This window comes from Peromyscus eremicus, chromosome 1, assembly GCF_949786415.1.
Source record: "Peromyscus eremicus chromosome 1, PerEre_H2_v1, whole genome shotgun sequence".
Taxonomy (NCBI): Eukaryota; Metazoa; Chordata; class Mammalia; order Rodentia; family Cricetidae; genus Peromyscus; species Peromyscus eremicus.
Window position 1 is genome coordinate 72,891,316 of NC_081416.1, and position 11,589 is coordinate 72,902,904.

The 11,589-nt window shown below is 43.3% G+C and overlaps 1 protein-coding gene across 1 annotated transcript; it reads left to right on the plus strand.

Moving 5' to 3' along the window:
• Positions 1-4,189: 4,189 nt before the first annotated feature.
• LOC131899226 (large ribosomal subunit protein uL11-like) lies at positions 4,190-4,828 on the plus strand. The gene has a single exon (XM_059250647.1). It carries the CDS (start codon positions 4,280-4,282, stop codon positions 4,775-4,777), a length of 498 nt encoding a protein of 165 aa, XP_059106630.1. The 5' UTR covers positions 4,190-4,279; the 3' UTR covers positions 4,778-4,828.
• Positions 4,829-11,589: the final 6,761 nt, after the last annotated feature.

Genomic DNA, 11,589 nt, shown 5'->3' on the forward strand with positions numbered 1-11,589 from the left:
ATAATTTGGACCAGTGAATAAAAGAGTTTCTGGGAGTTCCCTTGTCCCTTAAAGTGGTCTCTCCTCAGGTACTGACTCTGCTTACACCATGATCTTGGACTTCTCAGCTACTAGAACTGTGAGAAATAAATCCTGTTGCTCCATAAACTACCACCTAGTTTATGGTATTTTCTTAGAGAAACCCGAAATGATGTGACAAAGGGGTATTGTTCCAATATGTGGGGTGTCTACCACAGAGTACAAAAAGATCATAGACTAGAGGCTCTGCCCATAAAACCTCACAAGAAAAAGATGTCAACACAAAGAAATTAGCCTGAAGAATTAAATAAAAGGCATCTTGATTAGAAGACCTAGTCTGCCTGTCGTTGGGGATGGCCAAGTGCAGCAGCTCTCAACTTGTGGGTCTACCCCTTCGGCAAACCTCTGTCTCCAAAAATATTTACATTACAATGTATAACCATAGCAAAACTACAGTTAAGACGTAGCAACTGTATTAAAAGGGTCACAGGATTAGGAGGGTTGAGAACCACTGATCTAGTGAATGGAAAAATCTCAAGGAACACACTAAATAAAATAAGAGCTCATGGCGCTATCAGCTAAGCTTCAGAAGACCAGGGTGTAAATCAAGTTGTCTATATACTAGTAATGAACAATTTGTCTGTACACTAGTAATGAACACTTTGAAAATCACTATAATCCTACATACAAGTATTCCAAAGAATAAAATATCTAAAATAAATCAACCAAACTGATGCAAAGCACAGACATGGAAAACTACAGAAAAAAATTAAAGACTTAAGGGGGCTTAAATCCATTGAAATGTGGCCCATTTTCATGAGTTGGAAGACTTAATGTCATTAAGAAGGCAATACTCTGGCTGATAAGGTGGCACATGCCAATAGTCCCAGCTCTTTGGAGGCAGAGACAGGAAGATCACCAGTTTGTGGCCAACTTTGGCTAAATCGTGACATGGTAAGATCTTGTCCCATGAAAACAGCAAAAACAAAGCAAATTTAAAAAGGCAGTCTTATACGATGCAGTCTATGGATTCAACGTAGTTTCTCTTGAAGTTCCAACTGCTCTGTATGTGCTCTCTCGCTCCCCCCCTCTCTCGCTCTGTGTGTGTGTGTGTGTGTGTGTGTGTGTGTGTGTGTGTGTAAAACTAACAAGCTTGTTACAAAGTTGATAGAGAAACACAAAGGACTCAGAACCATACAGAAAAAGAAGGCAGTTGGAAAACTCATTCCTTCCAAATTCCAAACCTTCTACAAGGTAGTTACTACGATGTAACAGTACGATATTGACACAGGATAGACAAACCAGCTGAGCAGAATTGAGAGTGCAAGCCGAAGCCCGTGTTCCTGCAGCCCACTGACTTTCAGGAAAGATGCCAGGACCATTCGATTGAGGAGGAAAAGTCATTTTAACAGCATCGCTGAAAAGAAAACACAGTTACATGCAAACAAAGGAAGTTAGGCCCCTAGCCAACATGATGAAATTAGCTTAAAATGAGATTTTTTTTTTCTTTTTAAAGATCAAACACTCTACAACTTCCAGAAGGAAACCTGGATATAAATTCTTGTGACTTAGGATTAGGCAGTTGTTTCTTACCTGTGACACCTGATACATAAGCAAGAGAAGGAAAAAAAAAAAAACAAATTAGTTTTCTGTGCATCATAGGACCTTCTGAAGAAGACAAAAGGACAACTCACAGGAAGGAAAGCGCGTTTGCCCATCACGTGTCTGATACAAACTTATATTCAGAGCAACGAATTCACATGGCCCAACAGATAAAACCATGAACCACCTAGCCACGGCTTCCTCCTTTTCTTCTGGCCTCTCTGCTGTCTTTCGCTAACATCTCAGGACACTGGATCCATCTCCCGGGATCCCTACCAAAGTGCAAAACGTTGCACAAAGAAGATACTTCCATATCAATAAATTTTCCCATCCAACTTGGTACTTCCTGTCATTTTGTCCCGCACCCTCACCACTCACTCCCAGGCATGCTCGCCCAGCTCGTGCTGGGCATGTGGGCGGGTCTCACAGGTCCTTTAGTTAGTTAGTCTTTGCTCTGATCCAGTGCTTTAGAGCTGTGCTGTGGAACATCTTACTCCCGGGTATTAGAACTGCACCTCTACCCCCAATCATTTGTTGAAACAAAGTCTTGCTGTGTTGCCTAGGATGGCCTTAAACTCAGGATCTTCTGCTTCTGCCTCCACGTGCTGGGATTGTAGGCGTGTGTGTATCACCATGCTCACCACCACACTGCTATCCTTCACTCACCTGAAATAATTCACTTTTAGAGGAATTGAACACCATTTAAAAAAATCAGTAATTCTTCATATTTTTCTACATGTGTTACCAGTCCAGTGAGTTCTATTTCCCTTTGTGGCAACACCTTTCTCATCTGGTCACTACTAGGTTAAGGGGGTGAGGCTTCAATTCCAACTGTGTTGAGTTTCTTTGGTTAAACTCAGTCTATGCTTCATACACATCTCCATGGGCCTATTTCCTGTCTCCTGCTGAGTCCTAACCAAATTTGGAATCTATGTACTTGTAGGAAGAATCATTGAACTGAACAGCTTTGGGGGCTCTTCTGGATGCCCTTCCACAGGCCCACACAGTCCTCTCAGGGCAATTCTTCTCTTTCTGTCCTGTAGTACACTCCTTTTCTTCTCCCAACCACTGCTCTCTTTCCCAGAAGGGCCGCTGCTGGCCTGGCTGGCTGGCTGGCTGGCTGACGTGGAATGAATAGCTCATAACTCACTTTTCTCTGGAACCCAGACCCTCAATCAGTCTCCTGCAGCTCTCTGTTCTGCTCTAGCCTTGTAGGGAAACACCCTTTGTATTTTGTCCAAGTTTCAGGTGCCTGTCACCTGAAGACCTGAGGGCTTCCCCATCCTCCCACACTCCATCGGGAAGTAGATGTCTTCTGGTGTTAATGTGGCCTTGGATCTCCTTCTGTCTTTGCAAGTGGATAGCTGTGAGGAGGTGAGATGTGGCCTGCCAGTCTGAGGCTAAGATGACCACTCGGCTCTGCTGTGCCCAAGGCCAAGGCCAGCATCTGGGCTGCCCTGGGGTCTCGATCCTACTTTGAAGAACTGTCACATTGCCTTTCATCTAAAAGGATTTCTGATGGAGTTACTAAGGTCTATACAGCGTGGCAGGTGAGGACACCTGGGTGGTAGCTGCTGCCAAGGCACTGTGAGATCTGGGGCTGCTCTCACCCTCCTTGCGGTTCCATTTCCTCATTTGTGAGTAAGGACGTCCTGATGTAGTTCCTGAGAGGACGGGCCGGTTGCTGCACTTTAATTTTCTAGCTCTTCTTTTGCAGGGGGAAAACAAAAAGCAAAAGCAGAGGGCATGCTGTGGTATCTGAGTTCCGGAAACACGAGCCCCTCCTGTCATGCTATCTCCCTCATTAACTTGTGATGATAATGTACACACAAGGCACTAATTCTTTCTTTTTAGAAAATAAGATGGTGGCTAATTTGATTTGAATGCCTCAGTCTGTAAGCACGCTTCGTGATTTTTAATCCAATTAGCGTTGGAGATACTTCTGACTCTGAGGGTATCTGGTTTCTGCTTATGATATAAGGTCCATGCCCTAGTGACTCATGTTTCAAGAAGGGAAAAGTTGGGGCCTATCATCAATAGAAGGGGCCTGTGTATATGGTTCTGCTATTAAACTGCTGGTGGGGAGTGGAGGCCTCGCCTTTAGCTCGGATTTCTGTACCCAGCAGAAAACCCACAGAACAACTTGGAGTTGAATATTTGCCGTACAGATTACCATAATGTTTCACTGGACTCTCAATACATCCTACTGGAAGGTAAACAAAAGCTGCCGTCATGACTGCTCTCCTAAGGAACATTCTGGAACTCTCAGTACAGAGCCAGGGGGCAAGCTCTTGGTATGAGCTGAATAGGGCAGCTATAAGACCTGCAGGACCTTCCAGCATCCTGGTGGGTCTCCTGCTCGATGACAAGGTCAAGGCTGAGCCATTCTCCCAGTCAGTCACTTTTCTACAGAGAAAGTAGTGCCCAAACCCACCAGTCAACTCTGCCTCTGTTGGTGCCACGTCAGTTTAAAATGCTAAACTTCTAAAAGGAATGTGGGACTGCAATCACACTCAAGTGTAATTTTTATGCTTAATTAGTCTAATCAATTAAAATTTTCAGCACTCTCGCTTTTCGGCTTTCGGCTCGGAGGAGGCTACGGTGCAACTTTCTTCGGTCGTCCCGAATCCAGGTTCATCCGACACCAGCCGCCTCCACCATGCCGCCCAAGTTCGACCCCAACGAGATCAAAGTCGTGTACTTGAGGTGCACCGGAGGTGAGGTAGGCGCCACGTCCGCCCTGGCCCCCAAGATCGGCCCCCTGGGTCTGTCTCCAAAAAAAGTTGGTGATGACATTGCCAAGGCAACCGGAGACTGGAAAGGCCTGAGGATCACAGTGAAGCCCACCATCCAGAACAGACAGGCCCAGATTGAGGTGGTACCCTCTGCCTCTGCCCTGATCATCAAAGCCCTCAAGGAGCCACCAAGAGACAGAAAGAAGCAGAAGAACATTAAACACAGTGGAAACATCACTTTCGACGAGATCGTCAACATTGCCCGGCAGATGCGACACCGGTCTTTAGCCAGAGAACTTTCTGGAACTATTAAAGAGATCCTGGGTACTGCACAGTCTGTGGGCTGCAATGTGGACGGGCGCCATCCTCATGACATCATTGACGACATCAACAGTGGTGTGGTGGAATGCCCAGCTAGTTAAGAAGCAACAGGAGAGAATATTTCAATAAAAGACCATCTGTCTGAAAAAAAAAAAAAATTTCAGCACTCTCGAGGCTTCAAGAAACTACCTTCTGTCCTTGACCAATGTTGATAAAAAGTCACAGGAACCACCTTAGACACAATGCACATTGTACCCTATTGCCCCTCAATAAAGCAGCCTATGGGTTGGCACATGTGAGTGGAAAGTGAGAGGAAAACAGAGATGGAGAGCGCTTTTCTGTCTCTTCAAGACCGCACTTTCTGTGCTGGGATCCTGCACCTACGAGTCGGAAGAGAAGTTTGACTAGGGTTAATCTGTGAGAAGGTGGCCGAACAGCCTTTGGTGAGTTTCACAAGAGGGAGTTTAATGTTTCTGCAGCTGGGGCTCTTGGATGACCAGAAAAAGGAGGAAGGTGTCTCTTTCACATTTTTAGCTGGAAAAATGTTCTATGCTCCCATTCTTCACACGCCCTCTGTCAGGACTCGGGCTTTGTAGATTCAAATAATTATAAAATCCACATGAAACCAACTAGAATACTGTGTAAAAAAAAAAACAACAACAACAATAAAACCAAACACTGTTCCATCCACAAAGCACTGTTGTGAGCAGTATAAAAACATAGCACAGTCAAGAATGTTGAAAATGTGGAGACAGGAAGTGGCCTTGAAATAACATTTTTGAAGGGTCAAAAAAGAAAAAAATCAAAAGTATGTTGAACTTTGATTCAGAGCTCATGGAACACGGGGAAGAGACAAGATCAGTTCTTGGCATGTGTAGGAGAGGGATTAGGTAATGAGTATGTGGTTTGTGGATGAAGTTGATGTGTTTAGAATGGCTGCTGGACAGAGGGAGGCTCTTGGGTCCATTTTTCTGGTGAGCTTATGCCTGGTGTTGTAGAACAAGAGGGAGGAATTTTGTAGTCCATCATAACCTGGTGTGTTTTGGCAGCCTGATGTGATAGGCAAATGCTCATTTTACCGTCGCCGTGAACGCAAATCACTGGTACCCAATGGAGGTAGCTCTGTACCACCTGGCTGCGTATTACCTATGCTTTTGCTAAAAATTCTGTAGCAGTAGGTGAGAAAGAGAGAAGGACTAGCTGGATGTAAGAGTTTGAATGAGAACGACCCCGATAGGCTCAGACGTTTGAATGCTTGGGCTCCTGTTGGTGATGCTGTTTGGGGAAGTTTAAGAGGTGTGGCTTGTTGGAGGAAGTGTGTCACCAGAAGCAGGTTGTGAGAGTTTAAAGGCTCCACACCATTTTCAGTTGGCTCTCTCTGCTTCAGGCCTGTGGCTAAAGGCGTGAGTTCACACTTTCCCACTCCAGCTTCCAGGCCTGCCGCCAGCTGCTCGGCTCCCCCACTGGGATGGATGCGGCTACCTCTGAAACCATACGCTTAATAAATTCTTTCTCCTGAATACTGTCTTGGTTATGGTGTTTTATCACAGCAACAGAAAAGGAAAAATACAAGCCCCAGTGATCCCAAGTCGTCTTCTTTTCCTCACTAACAAAAGGATGAAGCTGGGAGAGAACAGCTCAAAACACCACAACCACTCCTCTCGCCCCAGAGCTAGTAGAGTAGAAGATGATGAAGTTTATGCCTCTTAAATACTCTAACATGTTAGCATGTTTATATTTATATAAATTATGTACTTTAATTGCTTTTTAACAGGATGAAGAAAAGACATGACTCCAGAAAAAAATATTTGTGGTGGACTGAAAAGAGAAATAGCCAATAAATACCCTGATTGTATTCAAATTCTTAGGTAAGTTTGAAAGATGCAAAAAATCTCATCCTTGTTACGAGCTTAGGATCCTCACCACTAATATATTCTTTCCATGGGTGTGAAGACTATCTCACCCAAACAGCCCAGGCCTGTGAATGTCTGAACTGCACCAAAGAAGCCAACCATACATCAAGCAAGCAACAATCAAGCCAGGGCAATGTGATCTGAATTCTTGCTCTAACACCCCACTAAGACAAGGTTGTTCAGGTGGCTCAGTTTAGATTTCAGACGTTCTCAGGTTCCCTATCCAGTCCTCCAGGCCATTGAGAGGAATGAGCGTAGAGAGAGCATTTTCCTTCCGTGTACCTCTTGGGGCATCTGACAGAAGACACCCTCCATTCTTTCCTTTGCTTCTTTCCCCACATCCTTGGCTATAGTCTAGATAACACCAAGGGCAACATGGCTTCCTTTCTTTCCAGGCCTCCATGGGGAAAACTTAGGGCAACTTATAAGACCTTAAATCTAGTTACACGGTAGCCATCCAAGAGCCGCCTGACTTAGGAACCCTGGGACACAGTCCTTCCCTCAACAAAGGCAACTTCCCTGAAGGGTCACCAAGGCCCCATCCAACTCTAATAATAAGCATCTCTGACTCATTGTCCTGAAGTCATTGTTCCCCAAGTTTCTCATAAATTTATCTTCCTCTTGGTACAATGTGAACCTGCTAGAAAGATTTTTTTAATGCAGTTGATAAGCTCGGTATCATACAAGGCTAAGTCTAGAGCAGTCTTTATTATATCTCTCCCTCTCAATAATTAAAAATCATTAGAGATAATTCTTTCTTAAAATCAATTATGAAACTAGCTCAGAGTTAATTAAAAGAGAAGCATATTGGCACTAAGTACTTGCTGATTCCAAGATGACTGAGGTTTTAAATATTTAACTTGTAAATATTGGAATTCAGACAAACATCACTTTATGAAGGAGGAAGTCCGAGATTACAATCCAGGAACGACCAAGTGCAGATTGTGCAACCTTGTGAGCCTGTAGTCATTGTTTAAGGGAAAATATTTCAGTTGCAACACAGGCCCTGAGTGATGGAAGCTTCTGAAGATGGTCCTCCATCATGTCCCTCTGCCCCCTTCGTGCCTCCAAACCTTCTACACGTCTTTGAAGGGACCACCCTGGATCTGCATGTTCTCTGGATATGTGTGTGTGTTAGCAATGAGGATACAGAAGTCTCAGACTCACTGCCACCGTGTGTCCTCCTGTGCACTTTCAATGTCTTGTTAACTCAGCTCCAAATGCAACCTTCATCATCTGCTCTGGGAAAATGCAGAGAGCCTTTTAAATCATCTTCCTGTACCAGCTAACATTTCAAGCTTTGCCAGAAGAGACCTTGGTGAGACGTTTGCAGGAAGAAGAGACTTTTTTTTTCCCTTCCAGCTGTGTTGGGTTGCTTATTTATCTCTTGTACCTAGCAGTGCCTGTATCTGGCTTCTGTGACATTCCAGACTTTCCCAGAACCTAGCACCTACAGTATAGTCAATAGCTAGTTGCCTACAGTTTCCTCAGATCTATTAAAATACTGTAGATCAACCCCAGGGCCTCGCACATGTATTTGCTATGACCCCTGCCCCATCATGTATATTGTAAGTGATACCCTAGTCACAGACTTGGCATTCTGTGAACAGATTTCCAGCAGATCCCTCAAACATGCTAATACAGCAACCTCTCTACCATCCAGTGGTCCATGGCCATGGCCTCCACATATGGGTGCCAGCCATCAGGCTAGAATGGAGGTGCTTTCCTTGGGCTCTGTATGTGTGCCATTATAGATCTGTGCTCACTATACCTGCTTTTCCTATAGAATTCCATTTGCCTGTTTATCTACTATTAATTGGTACCAGTCAATTGTCCAGAACTCCATCATACTTTGCAGTTAATAACCTTTATATTAAACCTTTCTGTTTCAAACTACTGTATGGTTTCAGTTTCTTTCTCTTCATTAGACCCTGACTAATATATACCTCAAAGTGAAATTATATGCATATATAGAATTTTATATATGAAAAGTGTGTGTGTGTGTGTGTGTATGTGTGTGTTTGAGTGAGTGTAGTGCATGTGAATACACAGTGCACGCATTAGAGTTGGGTGGTTAGTTTGAATGTAAGCTTTCTTTCTTCTTATATTATGGTATACTGGTTTTTTGAGCTGTCAGCAAAACTCCACAAACTAGCTTTCTCCTCATGCATTTATAGGGGTGGGGAACATGATCAAAGCCCTTACATATGTGATTGACACTGTCATTATGAACCCCATTACTGTGTACAATGAACGGCAATAAAAAGAACACTGAGGAATGTGTGTTTATAAAATCTAGTGTCTTGGTGCTGAGTGAAAGATGCCTTACATACTAAGCTGCCTCTTGAAAACAATTCGTAAAAATTAAGGAGTCTTGATATTTATCTCCTAGTTTTGGAAGCTCAAAGTCAAGGTGTCAGATTTGGTTCCTCTGGAGTCTCACTCCTGGAGTCTCACTCCTGGGCCTGATGGTGCCCTCGTGTGGTCCTCTGTATGTACATACATCCTTGATATCTTTCCTTCTGTGTGTGTGTGTGTGTGTGTGTGTGTGTGTGTGTGTGTGTGTGTGCATATTAATGTGTGCACATATGTGCACATGGGGAGTGTGTGTTCATGCCGTAATCCCTTTATATATGTCCAGATTCCCTCTTTCTATCTTTATGGAAAAGCAGATGGAAAGGAGACCCATAGGGATGACATCATTTTACCTTAATCCCCTCTTTTAAAACCCTGTCTCTGAACACAGTCACATTCTGAGGTTCTGAGGTTAGAGCATCAACATGCAGTAACTGTCAATGAACACAACCCAGTCCATAGCTCATTGGCTCTCGATTTCTGACTCTGGTATTAAATGTACAAAAGACAGAAGTGACTCTGCAAGACCATCAGACTTGGCTTTAGAAGAACCCATTTGGGTCCCAGTTCTGCTACTCACCAAGCGGGCAAGTTGGTTCACCTAGTGCCTCTCAGTTTTCTCATCAGGACAAGTAGGGCAAAGGGAAATGGGGGATTCAATGAGCGTGTGCATACAAGAGTGTTTCAGATCCTGCTGGGGACTTCACAAAATGAAGTTGGTAAGTGTGTGAAATCACACATTTCTTACTTGTTACTTATTAAAAGCCAGCTGCCAACCTATTAAATAAGTGCTAAGTATAAATGATTCATACAGCCAAAAAAAAAAAAAAAGTCTCTCGGGTTTATTAGATGCAGGGGACCTTTCTGCAACCTCACAACTGTCTCTGCCAATGCCAGGCAACACTGACCAAACCCAAGACTTGAACCAATCTTGTACTCTCCTTTGTCTCCTTGTTCTCAGCTAAAGCAGTGTGTTTTCAGCCTTAGGAACTCGCCAACTGGCCTATACTTATATTGTGGAAGAGGTAGAAGCTATAAAGCTCTGAGAATGGAAACCAGTATCTTCAAAGCAGCTACTATATTCTCTAACAGAGGTGGGAAAGAAGTGATACCCTGCTTGGTGCTCATATCGTCTGGTGGTTCAATCCTTGTAGACATTTTACAGACAGAAGCCAAGGCCCCATGTCTTTGTCGTGTTGAGGTCTTGAAGAAAATGGAAACTCTTGTTTATTGAGCAGCTTTACAATGCAAGGCACAGTGTGCATGTTTTGCACCATCCTGTCCACATCCCTCAGAAGCAAGCATCATATTCGACCCATTACTGAGCTCAGTAACAGACTGCTTGCCTAGCATGTGTAAGGCCCTGGGTTCCATCTCCAGCACCACAAACTAAAAGCAACAACAATGAAGTAAGCTACTTCTCACCTGTTGTAGCCGATACAAAATTTAGAAAGTCTAGTTATCTAGATGGGTGATCTCCTTTACTAGACACATATGTGAGCACAGCTTGCTTACAGATTAATCCCACAGCAAGAGAAGACAAGAGGAGACTGCTAAGGCAGCAGAATGACAGTCTCTTCATCATGACCTATCCACACTGCAGTGTGCTCCATCCTGATACAGCTCCGTGTGATGCCAGATGACTCCTCAGATATCACCATAGGTCCTTCGCTGACACCAAGGCTTTGTCAAATTTGGGGGAGACAGATTTAGGAGATATTGTGGAAAACATTATGCCTGAAATATGATGAGGATGGGAGTTGTTGATTAGATGGTCCTGGAGGGCTGTCCGGCCCCCTTGTAAAAGGATTGTGGCAGTCTATGCAACATTAAGGAAGGAGAGTGAGAGGACATGAAATCTATTTTATAAGGATCACTCACTCTGCCTGCTGGGTAGGATGCAGCCTTGTTCCCTAAGCCATTTTTCTGAGGATCATCTGTGCAGAAGGACTGTTCCATTGTGAGTATGGTATGAGGAGGTTGTATTATCCTCCTTAATGTTTGTATGTTAGAATCAAGGCACTTTGTTGGAATTATTATGCAGTTTTAATAAAATTCTTGTCAATAAAGCCATAATCCATTACTAATACTTACATTCCAGAACTAAACTTTTATCTGTCCTACACACTAGGTGCCAAGCCTAGTATGAAGGATGAAGGGACAAATGAAAGAGATTCTTGTCTTGAGAAAATTACAGGGATGTTGGCCATTATCACTGTTCCTGGTAGCCTATGTTTAAAGTTGAGGTACTGTATCATCTTCAGGCTTTTAACTATTCTGTGCTTTAGCATTTGTTAATATTATGATTTAACTTTCTTTATTCCATCTTACATTGTACTATAACTACTATGTGATAGTTTCATATCACAGCCACAGGCTTTTTCTATAATACCTAACTGAGTCTATGCAATAGGCTTTTTCTGTCTCCTCCTTGGCCTCAAAGGTTCATTATCTTTTACTCTGATGACATTTCTAAGGCTGTTTATAAAATCTAATATTAACTAAAAATACCACAGAGATCATTTCAAAGAAGTCTTTTTAATAGAGAAAAAAAAAAAGAAAGGAAGGAAGTCAGGAAAGGTGCTGATTAAATAGTTCCAGGAGTGGGGTTGACAGTATCACCACAATAATAGATAGATTTCTTA

Bases quoted from the DNA above. Each gene is read 5' to 3' on its own strand.
- LOC131899226 (XM_059250647.1), top strand. From the start codon at position 4,280: ATGCCGCCCAAGTTCGACCCCAACGAGATCAAAGTCGTGTACTTGAGG.